The sequence below is a fragment of the Vidua chalybeata genome, chromosome 3 (genome assembly GCF_026979565.1).
Source record: "Vidua chalybeata isolate OUT-0048 chromosome 3, bVidCha1 merged haplotype, whole genome shotgun sequence".
NCBI lineage: Eukaryota > Metazoa > Chordata > Aves > Passeriformes > Viduidae > Vidua > Vidua chalybeata.
In genome coordinates this window covers 54,098,211-54,118,712 of record NC_071532.1, presented here as the reverse complement: position 1 = coordinate 54,118,712, position 20,502 = coordinate 54,098,211, and the positions used below count along the sequence as shown (strand labels likewise).

Genomic DNA, 20,502 nt, shown 5'->3' with positions numbered 1-20,502 from the left:
CATAGGGAACTAAAACCGAAGCAGAATATATTACAATTTCATTAAAACAGACTGCTTGAGATCCTACTGAGATAGTTCTAAGCCAGCACTTTCACAATCCAAGTACTCAGTACTATTTTATCTGTCTACTAAAAACGTTAGGTCTAACATCAGATATGTGCAACTCGTAGCACAATCTTGTTCTGATTAGAGTTTACTTTTGGCTCACTTCCAGCAGAAAGTAACTATGCCTCTACACTAATAAAACTAATTTCTGTGTAAGAACAGCTCTGCAGTAACTCCATTCACACCAGGCTCGCAAACAGAATTACAAAAGACCTGAGGTCAGGTACAGAACCTGTGGGTATATCACTGCTGCAATGAGCAAGAACTTTCTCCCAACTTTTTGATTTCTCACACCAACTTGTTGAGGCCACTTTTCTGATGTGTTGCATTTACCATGGAAGCCTTACCAGTAGCTTTATTCCCTTGTTCTTTTATACAGCCTTATACAAAGCTAACAAGTTATAGGGTAACCTATGGAAAGCTAAAGCTATCATGAACTGATAAGCAAAGCCTACAGTTGAATAGAAGTGTCCTGATGTTCCAATTACACATTAAAATAATTTTCACAGTTCTTTTCTAGGAAATTTAAACTCTTAATAAGATTATCTGTGATGAAAAAAACAACAACTGACAAACAAGAAAACTCTCCGGCCCTCAGTGCAACTTAAATTATTCTCCCCCCAGTCTGTAAGTCTGCAGTTTCTGGATTCTCAAGATTTTACTCCATTTAATCACTGCTCACACTTTCCATCATAGAACCTGGATATCATTATGTATTTAGGACTAAGGGCCGCCGTCTGTTTTATTCCATAATCTCTTTGCTTTCCCTTACTGAGTGTTTTTCAAACAAAACTCATTAAACAAAGTACTCCTTTATTCTCGGGTAGATGGAACTAAGAGAGGGAACAAACAGCAGTAATGCACTTGCTGTGGAGAACAGAAAAAAAACAACATTCCAAGAAATTTTGTTAATACATGCCAATGCAGTTTTATATGAGAAGGGATAGTTGCATTCAAGAGAAACTGCATTTACCGGGACATCTACAGTGAAGAAAACATCTCAGACCTCACAACCAGCAGTAAGTCCTACACAAACAGAAATGAAACAAAACTTTTTTTTTAATTACAACTGTAGTGCTTATACTTGAAATTATCATGCCTTTAACTTGGTTCACCCCATTAAATGTAATGTATGGCTACCATTTGCAGTGCTTTGTATTTATGCTTGTGTGTTTTTATATACTGTTTTTTAAAAAGGAAGTAATGAAAAAGGCTAATTGAGAATACTAATTAGCTTTTTCAGAATATGAATGAGAATACGAATGAGTTTTTGAATGAGTTTTGAGCTACCCAGACCTGTCAGTTCCTCCTGTAAAAGGAAGTTAAGCCATCTTTCCCATGGGCTGTACAGCAAATGATATGTATTTGCCAGAACATCTCTTCCCAGCCTGAACAAACTGAAGGGATTTGGAAATAGGCAGGTCTTTGAAATAAGGTTTTAACAATGAATAGCTGTTAATATTTTCACCTTAACTTTAAGCATTTTTAATATATAGATGCTGGACCGAGTTAGCCCATCCTTGAACAATTACCTGAAATAAATACAATATAAAAACATTAGAGTATAAATATATAAATTATATATAGAGAGAGAATATAGAGAATTATACTATATATTATAAAAGAGGATAACAGTATTATACTTATAAAGGATAAATATATAAATTAGTTCAGAAATGCCACTAAAGACTGATAGAACACATATTGATCAAAAGTGTGTTGTCTTATGAATGAACTGAAACAAGAGTACAATGCTTCAGATATCTTGTATTCCCCTTAATTTTATGCCTTATTATTATGGCTTTTCAAAACAGTTCTAATGATGAAGACCAATTTTAATATAATTGTACATATTTAGATAGAAAGTCTGGATCATGCTTTCTAAGACAGAAGCCTGCCCTTTGTCTACCACTGATAAAAGACAAAACCTGGCAATTACACAGCCCCATGCAAAAGGCAAAGCAAGGTACCACTTTCTAATCCTCCTCTCAGAGGTTTCAAACCATGTTCTGCATCTGCAGTCCCAACAGTCCAGCTGAGATGACAGCAACAGTTCTGTCTTCCCAGCTGCACAGTTACCACACTGCCCAAAATGTTCTCATCTGTCAAATGAAACTGGACTCATTATAAAAGAATAGCAAGGAGCTTTTTAAATTATTTTTTTTAATTGCCACTTCTGGCAGTTTTGCCAAATGGCAAATTTGCAAATTATTTCAGACAGGTGACTGATTCAAAAAAAGGCACTTCCACAAATGAGCTGTTCCATACCAGTAATAAAAACATTATTTTAGAGACAGAAGACCATATTCAGTCTTACAGCTTCCTAAATACTGCTACTCTAAGTCAAGGAACAGAAATCACTGAAAATAAAAAACTGTTAAGTTTAAATAAAAATGAAATAAAATTAAATATTGATTTAGAAAAGTCATGTGACTAATTGTGAAAATGCAAAAACTAAATTCTATTTTATTCTCCTCCAAAGCCAAGATATTTTGTAACACTCAATAAAAAGATGAACAGGTATTACTTAAAAAACAGAAATAAGGGGTTACCTTTAATCATAATTTAAATAAGAGACAGTTTAACAGTACCCAGTGTTATAAAAAATGGCTGACTAGAGCTATCAAGACACTTAAACAAGGTACCTGAAGAGTACAATGTATTTTCTACCAGTGTGTTTTCCTACCACAATGATTTCTAATCTGCAAGTTTCTAGTGTTCCATTTACAATGTGTATTTGTCTAGTAAGCATACAATCTGTATGCTATTACCAAAACCAACTGCAGTAAAGTAAGTTTTGCTTGATGGCTTGCAATGTATGAAAGGGCAGCAGCTCCTTTTTACAAGCAATTCTAAAGCACTGTCCATTTGCCTTCATCTCTGTTCAAGTACCTTGTGTACAGCAACTCAGCTCCTGCAGGGTCATATTCAGATATTCATTCAAATAGCTCTAATTTTAAATGCAAGCTTTTTTTGTTTGCTGATTTCTTTTCCTTTCCCCCCTCGAACTTCTCCTCCTCCCCTTTCCTGCCTGCTGCACAGACGGCCACAGCTTGGCTACGAAGCTCCCAGTTACTCATTTCCACAAGAGAAAAGGCAGACAAAAGGTGACAGAAGATAACCATCATGGCATCAGCAAGCCTGCAGTTCTTTGCTTTTATTCTGGCTTTGTTTGGCGTTTTTGGAGATATCGCAGCCACCTTGCTACCAAACTGGAAGGTAAATGCAGACGTTGGCTCAAATATCATAACAGCTATAACACAGATGCAAGGACTTTGGATGGACTGCACATGGTACAGCACTGGGATGTTCAGCTGTACCCTGAAATACTCCATTCTCTCTCTCCCCGTCTACATCCAAGTTGCACGGACCACTATGGTACTGTCGTGTATCCTATCAGCCTTTGGGATCTGCATCACTACAGTCGGAATGAAATGCACAAGGCTGGGAGGGGACACTGACAGCAAAAATAATGCTTGTTTTGCTGGAGGAATCTGCTTCATTCTTGCAGGAATCTTTGGATTAGTACCAACGTGCTGGTACACGAGAGAAATTATTTCAAATTTCCTGGACCAGACCATTCCAGAGAGTAGTAAACATGAACCGGGAGGAGCAGTTTATACTGGATTCATCTCAGCAGGGTTTCTGCTTATCACAGGTGTGATCTTCTGCTCTTCCTGTTTTAAAAAGCAGCAAGGAGCGTGGATTTACCCTCCGAAGCAGCATCATTTCCCATCCACAGAGCAGGAGAGCAATGCAGGTTACAGCCTGAAGGACTATGTATAAATAGTTATTTCTATCCATTGAAGTAATTCTATTCATTCAAGGGGGGTTTTTGTGTGTTAAGTGTAGTTAGGCTATTTCAATGAATGCGTAACATAGCACTTAATCTTTCCTGTATCTGGGTTGCAGTTATGCTTATGCAAAGTATTTCATTTATAGGGGCATCCACAAAAAGGAAAGAGTAGGAAAATATACTTGTCTGCTACAAGAGTACTTTATTTTGTTGATTTTTCAAACCCTTCTTTCTGACTTCCCAAGTTACACTTATCGAAGAAAAAGGAGCTATTTTAAAAACATAACTGACTGTACAATTCATGCATTGATGTCTTGTCACAGCAAAGATGATTAAAAACTAACTGCTTTCTGTTTAGTGAATCAGACATTCAATAACATGAGACATTTTATGGTGTATTTTACATTTTTATCTTGATTTTATTTATGATGCAAGCTAAAAAAAACCCAGAAACTATTTGTCCAAGAAGCCCAACTCAAAGGTTTTAAAAAAGTGGACACATCTGCCTTTCATTTTCAATTCTAAATTGCCTTGGTAACTAGATTTTGTTAAAAAAAATACAAAAAAAAAAAAAAAAAATCAACCAACCAAAACAAATCCACAACAAAAGCTCAAGGCTCCAAGCCTCAGATGCACTGTATACTCTGCATATCAGGCTGAAGGATCAGCAGTACCATTCAGCTCTTGCCAAAACCAGCTCTTCTGCCCCAAACTGCCACCTGCTGTGGGTTTCATTTATTATTGTTAAAGGAAAGTGTGCTGGACATTCACCAACTGCTACTAATCTATCACTACACAGTGAATGTTAGAGATGAGGAGCAGTACAACAAGAGAAATGTAAACATAACTGTGAAAACACCTGCAAATTGTAACGAACAGGATAGAAGCCAAATTATTTATGTTCAAGAAACATCTGTAAACATTCTGGCTTACACTTGCTAAAGGCAGTTATTAGTAGCTCAAATAACACAGTAACCACTTACTGCCTTCTACATTTCTGACCTTCTGAAAGAACCTTTTAAGTCCTTTTAATTATTCCTGTAGGATCTGTTCCAGGCCCACTCCCAGGTATTCTATTACTGTAAAATGTACTATACAACAGTGATAAAAAGACAGCTTCTCTATTTTTTTAACTGTCTTATTTTGAATAATTACATTAAATCCTTTAACCTTTTCTTTCACCACACAGATTTTGTTTTGTATTGGTCATTGGCAAAGTATGTTCTACCTAAATACTTCCCTAAGTGAGAACCAAATCAAGAATGAAAACAGGTATGATACAGGCCTTTAAATTTAGGAATATGATGCTGGATGAGACTCTCAATAAAATCAACTTCTATTCTGTGTATTTATACACAACTTTCATTTCCCACAGTACTAGTCTAAAATTTGCTAAAAGACCATGAACAAGCCTAAACATAAAATGTTTGGTATGTTGGAAAAATATGTTTTATTACAGCATTTGATAAAGTGGACTGTTTTATGGACTTAATATGCAAGTAGTCTTTATTCATAGAGAGTCTTCATTTTTCACACACAGAATGGCATTACATCTTGTTTTTACTCCACTATTACATACCTATTTTGAGTTTCCTACGTTTTAATCAAGGAGCTTGATTTGTCCTATTCCTAATGCAACTATTAGCAGTTATTAGGTATTGCAGAGACTTCACTATGACCAAAAAGCAAATTTCTTTTTTTTTATAATCAAGAGGCATTTTTACAGGAGGGTGTAAGGAAAAGGTAATAATGGCATACCATGAGCACAACAAAAAGTTCATTGGTTACACATGCTGCAAATTTTTCTTCCTGAAACTTTATATAAAGTTGCTGTATTTCATACAGCTATGAAACAAAAATAAAAGACAGAGCTATTTCATTCACAGTATGCTGCAAAAGCTTTCCAATAAAACAGATTCTATGAGAAATGGTAACATCTAAAACCATGTCAGTCTACAGCTAAAAGAACAAGGACAAAACACAAGATCAGTCTACAACACACAACAGGTATGTGAAGGAAACAAAATAATAGTGAAAACAGTGCCAGTCCTGTCTGAAAGAATTCTGCTTTTGCAATATAAGCAATACTTGTTTTAATTCAAAAAATACATTAAATAAAAATATACCTGCCTTTAGTTGCACTGCTTTTTTTATTCAACAGAGCACCAACTGACTCTAGGATGCGTTTATACTAAGATATTTGTCACAACTCTTAAAAGTTGTGTGTCACAACTCTTACAAGAGGTTGTATTACAAGTGTGCTACTCTTACAAGAGGTGTGTGACCTCTCTTGATCAAATACAGCCTTTTCAGTACAGGAAAATGGAAATACCAGTTAGAGCTTCCCAATTCTGGGACACCGTCTGCACAAGACTTTTAACTACATTAGCTTTATCAGTACTCAAGTTGTACCCACTACTGAGAAATCCCCACCATAAAACTGGAATTTTAGTCTTACTTAAAACTATTTCACATATTTGACAGTGAGAGGGCATCCTGAAATTATTTTCCATTCAGCTAGGAAACAGGGAAAAAAAAAACCTAAGCCAAAACCTCAATGCAAAAAATAAGGTTTCTTAAGCATGGTCATTTCCTTTCATAACAGATTGCGGTAATTTAACATGTTTGAACAGTTATTTGCCCAAAAAATACTAACAGAATTTTAAATTATCATCAAAATATACCCAGATAGAGGCCTTAAAATTCACTTTGATAAAAATAACCTTCCAAAGCTTCTCAAGAGATGCCAGAAAAGTAAAAAGGACCAAGAGAGAAACTGATAAAGGGGAAGGGAGATGTACTAAAGAGCTGAACCAAACAATTTAAGAGGAACTTTCAGAAGCTGCAAGTTCACTTCTGAAACATCAGTTTGATAGGACAAGTAGTAATGGTTTTAAATTCCTAGAGGGTTGATTTAAATTAGATATAAGGAAGAAGCTTTTTACAATGAGGCAGGTAAAACACAGACATGTTGCCCAGAGAGACAGTGAATGCCCCATCCCTGGAAACATTCAAGATCACATTGGAAGAGCTCTGAGCAACCTCATGTAGTTGAAGATGTTCCTGCTCACAGCACGGGAATGGTACTAAATGACCTTTCTTCCAACCCAAATATTTCTATAAGCCTATGATTTCCACATGCATTCAGGGACACAGACATCATTGAAAGTCAGGCACAAATTTTTTACCAAAAAATCCAAACCAAAACAAAACAACCTTCTTGTCCAAAATCATGAATTATTTCTTTATTTTTGATTCCTGTACTCACAATGGCTATTAATAAAAACCAGTGGCAGTAGATAAGAGAACAACAAAGAGATCGTTCTCTACTCATTCAAGAACATATAAGAGGGAGAAAAGATTGTTACTTTTTTAAACAATCAGTGGGATACAGCTGACAAACTGCTGTAGCAAAAAGGAGGGAGTAAAATATGCTAAAGATGACTGGAGTGAAACATAAAGATTATAGACATGGTAAAATTAGAGATGTTTGACAAAGGTGACAAATTAAAAGCTTTTCTTATCACCGTCTTTCAAAAGACCCATCAAATTCTTAAGGCACAATTCCCGAACTGTTTATAAATGCAAACGGTAAAACAGCAGGCTTTCGAAAAATACTTCAGTCCTAGCAGACTATCCTGACATTAAATCCTAATCTCCCTCTCCAGAACACCCAAAGAAGTATGCTGACCTTGCAGATAGGTTTGAAGGTGAAAACCAAGCTCTGAGGAACAAAAAAATAAAAGAAAAACACTTTCTCAGAATAAGCATGCTTCATGTACAGGAATTTCACATCAATCCACTTTGCAATACAGAGATGCTCAAATAGAGCAGCCAGCAATGTTCCTTAGTGAAAATAAGATACCTTGCTTGACCGATATATTACAAAAACCACAAATAAATACAGGAAAACCTACCTCTGGCTTTGGAACAAAGGCTTGACCTGGAATTATGAAACAGTTTTCCACAGTGCAGAGATACTGAGCCATGATGGACAGTCTGCTGCGTTGGCTACTTCCTGGATTAGCTGTAAGTCTCTATGGGAAAATCAAAATATGTACATCAGTGACACTGAACTGACCAAGTGATCAGTTGTATTAAAGCTTGATTTTCAGTATAATCAAATTTAAGACACCAGTTAATCATGAAAAACTTGTATCTAATTGTATGCCCAGTTAATCTAAAATTTTCTTATCCAGTATAGCAGCATTTCACTAAGATACCACATTGATTTACAACCTCAGTCCTGCAATCAAATGCACATGAAAAAGAACTCCTAGAAATTCTGCAGATGTAAATGACTGTCAAAGTAATTTTGTATGGATACAAGAGAAAACTAAAACTATTCTGACTGCAGGATTCAAAACAAACCTAACACCAGCTGAAAGCACTCTCACAATCCTTTCCATCCACTGTTTCTATATAAAATACTACTACTTTTTTTCTTCTTCAAGATGAAACAAAGCTCCATAAGCCCAAGATCAGCTAGAAACCAAAAGTTCTTCATAATTAACTGGTTTACTCTTAAAATATTTACGAGGAAGCGGGGTCTACTTTACATAGATTTAGAATCCCTAACAGTGAGAGCATTTAATACTTAAAACTCAATTTAAGTATACTTTGATTTTCCCATGAATTTTTTTACAAAATAATAGCCTGGACAGAGGATTCCTACGCTTTTGTGACCTAGCAAGAAACACATTTTATTGTGTTTTGCTTGCACAAACAAAATTGAAACATAAAGCATCTTGTAAAACAAGTCTCAAATTACAGAAGCCATTTCACTAACACATACAAAAGCAGAATCATGATGATTCATGTTCTTATTGACCACCACCTCAATAAAAAATAAAAACTAAACCCCAATTTGTATATCTGGTAATATTTGTACAGCATGTAGTTCCATATGAAAAGCCTACCTATGAAATGCTGCCATGCTTATTAAATTTATGCCTGAAAACTAAACCTGTTGCCGAAGTTTCACATTTTTTCAAACAACTCTTCCTAAAGGCAGTTCAGCACAGAGCAAATCAATACTTTTCAATGACTTTTTGGAAAGAATGCTCAGTGATTCTTTTTGCCTATGCCAGCATTTAAAGCTACCTTCATTGTTGTGTCAGAGGAAATTACTATTCTCTTAAAATCCCAGACTGCAAAGTCTAACAATGCAATCTGACATGCACTTCCTTAACCTCTGCAGTGGAAATGAAACTGACCTCATGGCAATACTTCCAGCACCAATTCAAACAAACCTATCTTGCCTTCTCCCAGAAACCAACTAGCAAGTCTCAGGCAGTAAGTTTCTGCTTCTCAATTACAGAAAGGATAACTTAACATCTGGATAGTAACATCTTAAACCACTTCAACCACCGCAGCAGGAACATACACGGGATCAGCCAGACAAACCCCCAGCCATGGGCAGAGACATGCACAGCTAGGTCAGCTTGTTCAGAGACCTGCCCTGCCTGACCTTGAAGGTTTCCAGGGATAGGGCATCTACCCCATCTCTTGGCAACCTGCTGTTTCACTACCCTCACTGTAAAAAATTACTTCCTTATATATATATATTGTTGCATCCTGGACTCAGAACGCCGCACTAAATCTACCTTCTTTTGGTTTAAAACCATTTCTCCTTGTTCTATAGCAACAGGCCCTGCTAAAAGATCAATTTTAGAGTAAGTGGGCTGGAAGAACCTGGCCTAGGTGACAGATTTGAGATGAAACACTGAAGAATTTGGGACAAAAAAAAATGTTTACCCACAAAGTGAATGGCAATTTTACAAATTTAAACTACAAAGAAAACAAATTATCTGCTTGACACTCAGAAGGTGCTGTTTTTCCTGATGTGGATATTTGACCTTATCCTCCTTAACAGGCTTCAGATTCAGCATATAAAATAACTGCTGGTTCTCATCAGTTTTAATCAATTTATTTATATCATATCAGTACAGACTGGGCTGCAGTAGTAGGTGTCTAGTGACATAACTAACACCAACATTGCTGTGCTACAAGGAAACAGAAAAGCAAGAAAATACAACCAGCAAGAAAGGCAAAGGTATTTACTTCTCTGTTATACTGGCAAAACAAAGTCTGACCATAAATAAAAGAGTGCATGGCTTCACTTTCTTACTATTAACATCAAGTTATCCTTAACATCACGTCACTCCATTCCATGATGCATCTTATGCTTTCGCTGAGCTTATGACATATACACAGACTTTCTTTGATATTGAGCCTCTTAGCTTAGAAATATCCAGGGAGGACATCAAATTCCCCTATCAAGACTATAAATCCAGAGATACAAAAAAATATCAGTAGCAACTCACTGTTATCTGCATTACACTGTTCTCTCTTTCCTGATACTGACTATGCCTGTATACACCCATTTACCATGATTATCTTAAGCAACCCCAGAGGGTCAGGAGAAAAGAACAGAGCCTAATTATTGTTCTTTCTCCAAATCATAAAATAAAATAGTACCTTTAAAACAATTTCTTTTCATGGTATCAAACCACTAATGGAAATGCAAAACAAAAACCATGAACAATTTTGTCTTTGAGGAAGACCTGTGTTGAACAAGAATCAAGAGAACTCAGACTATAAACTCAACAACAATTAACACTGATTCACTGCATGACCCGACCTTGAACAACATACTCCATTTCTTAGTGTTCCTAACTCCTCAGTGTTTTACGTACAAGAGCTTAAGTGTGCATGGTATTTTGCACCTAATTGAGCTATACTGGATGCAGAAGAATTGTAATCTGCATGTCACCAATGACATATGCAGCTGTGTACAGCAATATAAAAGACAGAGTGCTCCCACACAGTGTTAGGTGAATTTTTGCTGTCACAAAACTATGCATCTTACCTGTCATCACGCTGCATTTTACGTCACAGTCCATTAGCCATATTTTGCAACAAGGCCTAACCTGACATGACATGAAGCCCTTCTGGGAAACAGACCTGGATTCTGTCTTACACTAAATGAGCCCAGAACTGAACTAAGAAATCTGGTTTATTTCACACCAAATGTTTGTCCCTAGTGTTCTCTAGAGCCACCTACTGGAAATACCTCTTCAATCTTGATTGCAAGGCTAGGGCAATGATGACACAATATGGCGTTTTTTTTGACTCAAAAAATGACAGCAGACATTCTACTTGCATATGTAATTATTCCTAATTTTCACAGAGAGAAAAAAAACAGCAAAATTTTCCTATTTGAATTTTTAGTTGGAAGGATTAAAATGAAAACAACATACACATTGAAGCTGCACAGACAAAACGCAGCAAGTTACAAACACTGGGGTAATAAGATGGAAATTCAGTTTTCAGGCTGATGTGCAACTCCTTTTTTTTTTCTTTATAAATGCAAGTGAGATGCTTGTTAAAAGCCAGGCTGCTTCCATAACTGCAAAGCAAAAAAGCCATCCATTCTCTATGTTTTATATGCTTCATGCAATGTCAATAGAAATAAACTGTTAAGTCTAAAAGCACTGTGGAGTAAGCCAACCTAGTATCAACTCACCTGGCATTAACACTACTACACTGCAGATCAGTCTGGCCTTCTTTGAGAAACTAATTATTAATACAAAATAAAATACCAATTTGTTCTTGGACTTGTGGTGACAGAAGTCAATTAAGGCCTTTTCACACACAAGAATGACAGAATACATTAGTAATTCTGATATCAAGTCTCATTCAAGAAAGCCAATGCCAATTTCCATGGTCTTGACATGGAAATTTCCATGGTCTTTTCCATGGTCTTCCATGGTCCCCTGCATTTTAAGTGCTTAATCACAACTGGAAATAATGGTAACCTTCCAATTCCTTATTTTAAGGAGGTTTTTTCTTAAAAATTATTTTTAATAAAGAGGACAAAGAAAATATAAGTGTTTCTTGAGATGAATGAAAGGTAAGGAAAAACAAATTGATGACACATTGCATAAATATCTGTGAGAGCATAAACCCATCTGAAAACAGAAGAGTGCTGTGCAATCTATTAATGTTAAAGAAATCAGACTACAGAAAACACCAGAAAGAGTACCTCAACAAAATATAACCCTGCATAAGACATTAAAAAATTTACATTCTTGTGAAAGGATCAGAGTAGATAATTAACACATCAAAATTTATAATTTATAGCCACATAAACTAAATATGGAACTAACCTTTTCCTCTCTTTTCAAAGTCAACTAAAACTGGGTTTGTAGTTTTAAACAAAAGATATTAACAAGATGCAAAACTGAAAAAAATGCCAAAATTTTACCTCCCCAACTTCCTTTTGAAAAGTCAGAGTCATCTGTGTCCTGCCATAAATAAAAGGTCCATCCCTTTTTGAAACATTCTCAAGCCACTTGATGATTAGAGGAGTTGAAACACTGAAGGGCAGATTCCCAATTATATGTATATCTGGTGGTTCTGTTGACATTTGACAGAAGAAAAACAGCTGTGAAAAGGTTTTGGGTAAGATTTTGCCAAGAAATAAAACACAAGAAAGATACATGCCTATCAACCTAGACTGAAAATATGGAAACAATTTTTTATCGTGCCACACCAAAATGAAGCCTGTCCATTTATACTCATCTTACACTGACAAAACTGTGCTACGATTCTCAGTGATTTTCAGCTGATGAGTAAATTCCAGCTGAGCTACTCCAGAACAGCAAAACCACAACAGCGTTCCTGTGATTGCAAAGTATGACTATTAGGTACAGAGTAAATAGCCATACTCATACTTTTGTCCAACACATCCTCCCAGAGGCATTTTACTGAGTCCTAACAATCCTCAAAATAACCACCTAGCTCACACTGGACAAGAGCTGTCCTTCTGTATAGAGTCCTCTGAAATCAAAAGGTGTTAAAGTACAAGACTTAGCAATAAGAAGTGATACCTGTTTTTCAGTTATGCATCATATCAGTATCTGTGTGTGTTGTACAACACAACACAGGGATTTCAGTAGCAGGGACCCTTATATCTAAGCAGGAGTGCAAGAGAAGTGGGCAAAACCCAAAACCCAGTGTGATGTTCCTTAGATATGACCATGGTTAATAACATGAATAAGAGATGACAGTATCAAATTCAAGCTGTTTTTCTGGCACACTTTACTTATTATACACTTTTAAGGCTGTGATACTTCTAGTCTATCTGTGGTATTACACATTTATCAGAGATTCTGTTTTTTGAAGTCCACCAGCTTTTGAGATTTTCATATGGCAATAATACAGAAGAAATGTTACCTCTAACTGGTCAGCTCAAAACCTAACAGTGACTATATGTTCAAGAAAGGTAATTTTTTAAAACTGCACTACACTCTCACACATACATTTTATCATAGTTTGTTCTGTGAAGCACTTATGTTTTGCAATGAGGCAAATACAACATAAAATTTTTCCAGGTGAACATGATGTGCCATGGTCTTTTATGTCCTAAGTGAGAAAGCACTTTACTGCTCTTCAGGTATTGCAAAGAATGACTTCACCTTATATTATGAAATTTGGAAAAGGGGACTCGGAGGTTATATCTGATTTATCTAATAGTATTACATGTTTTAAAAGGGAAGTGAAATAGTGCCCTGTTGCAACCTCAGGTTTAAAAAAAAAGCAAAAAAAAACCCACAATCCTGATGAGATTCTACTTTTGCCAAAGATATCCAGCTGAAAATAAAACAATGAGAAAGCTGAATTTTTGAAGGCAAGTTTTCCAGAAGTTTCAAAGCAAGTTACAGAAATTTCTTCAGTGGAAGAGCAGCAGTGGTAACTTCTGACTTCTTCAGTAAGACGAAGAAGCCACGAAGTACACGATCTGATCTCCTTTTATGCTTTCCAGAAGTCATTCTTGTACAGTCAAGATATTCTAAGGTTAATAATGGCAAAGATCTTCACTTTAAACTAAGGTCAATGTCACACAAATTCCACTGTTTTGTATTAGAAAAGGAAGAGAGTTCTCTGTTTTCTCTAGTGGAAAAAAACCAAACAGTTGTGCTTTATCTTTGACATGTACCAGAAGAGAGTAACATCTGCACTGAGTGAACTTCAATTTTATCACTACTTAAGACTAACTCAGAAGCTCTAAAAAATGAAAATACTAACCATCCTCCCAGTTTTTTTTTAAGTGCTTTGGAAAAGCCTTCTCCATCTTATAGGTCAGGATATCTCCATGAACGATGCGCACCTTTCCTGGAGCTGCTTCAGATAGCATCTGTTTGTAAACAAGCAAGCAGAATCCACTGTGAGTGTTAACCAAACTGATTTTCAGTTTCAGCCACTACAGGAATCAAACCATTGCTATATATTTATCTTCAATATACAACAAAGCACAGTAGGAGTTAAAATGGAGAAAACTATTAGTAAGTATTTACTTTCAAAAAGCAAACACTAGATATAGATTAATTAATATGTAACTCTGTAAACACTTAACTATTCACAGATGTAGAATTCTTATCAGAGAATTCAAACTTGAAAAGACTGCTAAGAGTCTCTTCAATAAAAACAATTAACAAGTCCCAGGTCACTAGCAGGCCCTCACCTGATTTAAGTAACAACGCAAGCAGTAGGTTTTGAAAGGTTTTTAGCTCAATTACCCATGAAAACGAGGGCTTATGTTGTTTATTTTGTTTCCCCCACAGCTTTAGGGCCTATTATCCAATTTCAGCCATATGTGATCCAAGGCTGCAGAAATACTAATTTTTCCTTTTACATGAAAAATGTGGAAGAGATTCTCTTAATATTCCCTGTAGTAGTCTACGCTTAAAAAACAAGGAATCCACTTAAAAAATGAGATTAGTATCTAGCAGGATGGAAGATCTCAATACTTTCTATCTTCCTAGACATTACAAAATCATCTCCATTGTCAGCTTCTGCAGCCCACTTGCACAACTTGTATTTAATAAAGGCTGATATGCAAACTCAGTGCTGGCTGTAGTTTGACAACCAATTCTTTCATTTCTGGTGTCACTTCCCATAATCAAAATTAGTTAAGCTTTTTTAATGTTGTACTAATCTTTTCTCTTACACTGTGAAACTATGCACAAACAGCACAATTCAAAAGCAGTGGAGACTTTTTCAAAGATGACATTTAGGGATATTTATTGATCCCATAAGACAATAATGAGAAATGGCTTAAAGAACAACTTTGCTTTTGCACAGAAAACCAAATTCATAAACAGTTAAGCGCCAGTGGCCTAACTGCCAAAATAAACTGCTCATCATTGTAGTCCCCTTTTCAATTTGAATGATGTTTATATGCTCAGGGGCACAAAGAGCTTTCACAATTCTCTGAGCCAAAGGAAAATACTGCTTTATCCTACAGTTCACAAAATGTTGTCATGAAATTTTTTTGAGTAAAAGTTTAAGGTTTTTAATTATCAAAAAAGCTAAGTTTTATGTAGAGCAATAAAAGCCTAACAAAAAAACTAGAGTGTTCCTGCATGTTTTAAGTGCAATCATTTCCAAACAGAAAAAATAAAAACTAATCTCAACTCCAAACCACTTAATGGACTTTTCAGCATTACACTAGCAATTATGTGACATACAAATTCATTAATCTGCCATGGTTTGTCAAACCTTTCTTTGAAGCTGTTATACATGCTCTAGCAGGAATACACTGAAACATAATGTAAGATCAATAAAGTTAGAAAATAGTGTCATTTGCTAATAACAGTTTTCTTATCAAGATTGAGTTTAGGGGCTGCTGAGAAACACATAACTGAGAATTTACACAACTGAGAATTGCATTTAATTTGTGACCAGAAAATAATTGTCTTCTATTTCTAATTTAAAATAACGACTTGGAAACCCAGTGAAGCCTTTTTTCATTTGAGGGGAAAACGTGTGCAGCTAACACAGCTCCAGGAGCTGCTGTGCATCAAGGACACCAGCCAAGAGTGTTCAATCATACAGACACTCTCATTCTTTACACACAACCAAAAGGGCACAAAGGAAGCATAAGGGGTATAGTTTAAAACATGAAATGGTTTTCCTGGAATAATTCTATATTCAATACATTCTCTTGCTCTCTTTATCAATCTTTCCAGCCAGAAAATTATTAGGGCATATGGCAGAGAGAGGTTGGGATTCTTTAAGACTGAGACAGAACTGACAGACGCTCAGCTGGTGTAAACTTTAACTCAGTACACATATGTTCTTCACTGTATTTCAGTTCTGCAGTAAAGAATATCCCCACTTCAGTTTTGTGAGAGACCACAGCTTGAAAAACAGTTAATGAAAAATGTTTTATGCTTTACATCAGCAATTTTAAAAGTATCTAAGAGACATTTTAAAGTAATAGTCCCCACTTATTATTTTCATCTCTGACATTTTCGCCTATTAAAATCTCAACCATTTTATGACTATGAGTTTTGATAGTTTGCTTGGGAAACCAGAAAAGTTATTACAACCCACATTATTAGAAAAGAAAGATTCACTGTTATGTATCTTCTTATTTGCATGGAAAAAAAGCAATACCAAATTGAACACTAATGGCTGCAACACATTTCTTGCTCATTCACATCCACTGTTACTGAGTTATACCACCTCTATGTTCAATAACCTCATTCAGACATTCACTTCTACTCTGAGGAGATTGGCAATTAAAAATAATGACTAACATTATGTCACTTGAACAGTAAAGATAATTACATACCAAAAGCTCATTTTAGATGCTGAGAAGTATACTTTTATTCAGATAAAACTGTTGCAAAGGATGTATTTTAGAAGATCAGAAAAAAAAATCCAAGTATTTAAAAAGCTGTCTTAACTAAAACAAGTGTCATTTAACCTCAAATTCTCTCGAGTCCCAAACCAGTTCTCAAAATCTAAAACAAAAATGCTGATTGCCCCCCCCCCAAGTTAAAATATGGGTTCACATTTCCTAAGACGAAGATGGCATATTATATGTTATTAATGGCTAAGCCCACAAAGACATAATTACATGCACATTCAAGTTTCAGGGCATGAGCAGTTTCATTCATACCTCACATTATTTTTATCATTTAAAGAGATAGCAGCAATTCTCAAGTATACTATCTATTTATTTTAACTGCTGATTCAGTGAAAAAAACACAGTGCAATTTAAGGAAAGCCCTTTGAATTGCTCTAATTGGAGATTGTAGAGACATAAGAAAACAGTCACATTTTAAGATTTTTGGATTCTGTTTTTCTTGATGGATTTATACAGACAAATTCCACAAACATCCAGCACCACAAGTAGATAGCATTTGAAAATTCCACAATGACTCATGAACTTATACCAATTTTAAAAGAAAGGAATAAAAGCTTAAGAGTGTTTTTTTGAAAATGTAAAATAGATGCTTGCTTTATTCTTCTCTACCTGGATGTTAACCCACATTGACTGTATTAACTTGAGATACACCTTTTCAATTTTATAAAGCATAATTATTAGGATTAAAATGAAATATAAGACCATAGAAAAGGACATTACATTCAGCCTTCAAATTATGATTTCACCAGCATGATGAAATACACCTGAAATGTCTCAGCCTGGAAAAAACCCCACAAAACCAACAAGCCTTGGCAGTAACTCAGTTGCAGGGTAAGATCCTAAAGGGCCTATGAGAAAGCAGGAACAATGAATTGTGACACTGTGTATCTTCAAGCAAATTATAGCTCTGGTTCCTGCCACAGAACCAAACCTATTTTCAGTGCTGAGATTCCAACAAGACACCTGGAATCTCTAAGTTCTCAGAATGTTCTTATTCAATGCTCTGGTTATATGTACACAAATTATTCTCCAGCTGGTACCTGCAATCCTGGGATAAATCGAGCATCTTTTTCAATTAAAAGGAGTTGTTCAACACCAGCACTGAGAATGGATCTGGTAATTCCTCCTGGCCCAGGGCCCACTTCGCAAACATGGGCATTTTTCAGCTCACCAGCCTGTTTCACTATCTTGTCTGCAAGACACAAAGAACATACTAAGCCTTTATTTTCCAGGAGATTCAGCACACCAAGATAACCTCATTGTTTACTGTTACACAAGCATGCTTATCTCAGAACAGACAAACAGTGACACATCCCAGTTAAATCATCACATGCCTGCCAGACTGCACAGAATTCAGATTTGTTCCATACTACAAGATATACTGAGCTATTTTAAAAAAGGCTATTTTTGGTTTTATGTCTTTAGTATTTATTGTGTTCATTACAGAATCAAATAAAAAGAGACTATCACTCCTCTGTACACTAGCAGTACTATTGTGCTGCAAGCAAGCACTTGGGTCCGACATCCTAAAGTCTCACAACTTGTCCTTATAAAGGTATTTCACTACAGCACCTCTATTTCAAGGCAATTTAAGAAGAAAGATACAGTAAAGCCCTATGAAGATTATATTATGTACAGAGCAATTTTATGAGGGGGAAACTGGACTAAATGAAGAGCTGGACTAAATGAAGGCAAGTGGCAGCTATAGAAAACAGGGCAGTTGAAAGGTGAGGAAGGAATACCCATGTGAAAGTGAAACAATACAACACTAGAAAGTATTATAGACACTAAAGAAGACAGACGACTAGAAAATTTAGCTAGTGAAATGAAGGGATCCTTGGGAAGCACGGAGAGACGATACTGACAGAAATTATGCTGTTCATGCCATGATCTCTTATGTATGCAATAAAAAATATCCAAAGACCTGTTTATTTGTAAAGTTTTACTAACGGCTTGCAGACATCTTTATTCTGGGGTAGGAACTGAGTTTCATGTTCTGAATTTTTATCAGTCTGAACTGTCAAACAAAATCAAATAATTAGCTACATGAAACTGTACTGCATTTCTAAATGCAAAATCCAGCCACCACTATGCCACTGAAGACACCCACCCCTGACTGACAGAACAGTGCCAGCTTTGTCACCCACCAATGACACAAAGCTGAAAAAAAAAAAAGAATTGTTCAGAACAATGCAACTGGTTCAAAAAAGCTACACTTCTGATAAACTGAGACAGATGACTCTCCTACGTACAGCACATAGCAAACTCTAAACTGCACAGTGTTACATACTTCCTATGATACAGAATAATCAGAAAAAAATTGCCAATTTTTAAGTCAAACTTATAAACCAAAACAGTACCCAAATAATACAAGTACTACTTCGGTTTAGATTTTTTGCATTTCAGTCAATAACCCATATTTTATATAGGAATACCATTTTTATGTAAGAAAAAATGCACTTCAATTTCTAAAGAAACTTATTTTTGAGGAGTAAGTAACCTAACCTAAAACTACTGTTAAAAAGAGGTCTTTATTATAAAGGTTTACCATTGAGCTGCCATTACTCTGACAAACGCTATTACGGAAACATCATCTCCTTAGCTATACTCTGGATTCTGACAAAAACTGGCATACATATTCTATGCTAGGTAAAAATATTAGAATAAAATATTTAACCTGTCAATCGCAAATCCAGTAGAAAGTTCTGGGAAAGCTGTTTCAGTGCTTTAAGGCGAAAGAGTTTAATAATCTCTCCAATAGTTGGCAGGGGAGGCAGACGGAAAGCTGCCACCTTTCCTGGAGCAGCCATAAGACAAAACTCTCATTCCTTCCTCCTGGAGACACCGAAAAGATTATTCTATTACAGACAACGAAATAAAATTATATTAAAAACACTACTAAGCTTACAAACCAAGGTGTGATTTACCAATAAATCATTAGGAGGACTAAACTCCAAACATCACTACTTTAACTTTTGGATTCAGAGTTTATGCCAGGCTCGAATTCGGGGTTCTGCCAAAGCCTCAGGTAAAACCAAACCCTCTCGCAATTACTCGATGTCAATCTTTCATTACTTTAGAGAAGAGTCAGTAAGCAGAATGACTTCACGGCACCACGTAAAGACAGAACGTGTTTAATTCACGTGTCCCCACGAAACGCCGGAACAGCTCCGGGCGGCGCCGCCCGACTGCGCAGGCGCACACGCCGTCGGCGAGGCTGGGGAAGGCCCAGCGCAGGGGCGGGGCAGCGCGTGGTGCCGCCGCACGCACCGGGCTGGGCCAGACCGGGAGGGCCCCGCCGCCGCCGCAGGCGCTTTCCCTCTCCCTGGCTCTCCCAGCGGAAAGGGACGCTCGGAGCGGTGTCCCGGCGGCGCCGCGGCTCCTCACGGGGCGCAGCGGGCGCCAACCCGGAAGAGAAAGGGGCGCAGCGCTGCGCATGCGGCTGTCCCAGCGCCTTACCTGGCTCTGAGCGGGGGAGGCGCGGCCGCGCGTGCGCGGTGGGAGCTGGGGGGGGCGGGCTAGGCGCTGTGGGGGAGCGGGAAATTAGCAGTGTATAAGCGGATTTAATAATTGTGTTCGTATGCGTAATTACGTTATGTAAGTGCGTCTCTTACATATATTTGCAGGTATATTTATATCTAGGGGGTGTGTTCTTCAGGTGTTTTCTCGTTTTGTTCGTCCTGAGTTACACTGGTGCTACCAAAAGCCATTTTGGCAGAGTATTTCTGCAATATCTTCTGTCACAGTGGATTAAGGAAATTCTCTTCTCCACAGCACTTTTAAACAAGTATTTGATTTTAAGGTTATTTTTCAATTTTTCCTGTAATGTTCCGTGTTACTATGACTCCAACAATGTTAAGAAAATATTTCCTGGAAGTTA

The 20,502-nt window shown here is 36.6% G+C and overlaps 2 protein-coding genes across 6 annotated transcripts in view; one reads left to right on the top strand and one right to left on the bottom strand.

Annotated features, from left to right (window-relative positions):
• TFB1M (transcription factor B1, mitochondrial) overlaps positions 1-20,153 on the bottom strand; it is a 32,005-nt gene extending 11,852 nt beyond the window's left edge. For 2 of the 5 annotated variants that reach the window (XR_008429763.1, XM_053937338.1), the window contains exons 1-6: positions 19,550-19,880; positions 19,300-19,457; positions 17,663-17,814; positions 13,994-14,102; positions 12,171-12,322; positions 7,819-7,938 (exon numbers count right to left, since the gene is read on the bottom strand). Coding sequence is in view for 4 of the 5 variants with exons in the window: in XM_053937338.1 (XP_053793313.1) it covers positions 7,819-7,938; positions 12,171-12,322; positions 13,994-14,102; positions 17,663-17,814; positions 19,300-19,432 (666 nt within the window). In the remaining variant the exon portion in view is untranslated. The other 3 variants (XM_053937341.1, XM_053937340.1, XM_053937339.1) reach the window with 3 other exon arrangements.
• On the top strand, positions 923-4,090 carry CLDN20 (claudin 20). The gene is made up of 2 exons (XM_053937342.1): positions 923-1,124; positions 3,148-4,090. Exon 2 carries the CDS (start codon positions 3,232-3,234, stop codon positions 3,889-3,891), a length of 660 nt encoding a protein of 219 aa, XP_053793317.1. The 5' UTR covers positions 923-1,124; positions 3,148-3,231; the 3' UTR covers positions 3,892-4,090.
• Positions 20,154-20,502: the final 349 nt, after the last annotated feature.

What these genes read in the sequence shown, in the direction of transcription:
- CLDN20 (XM_053937342.1), top strand. Translation starts at nt 3,232, where the DNA reads ATGGCATCAGCAAGCCTGCAGTTCTTTGCTTTTATTCTGGCTTTGTTT.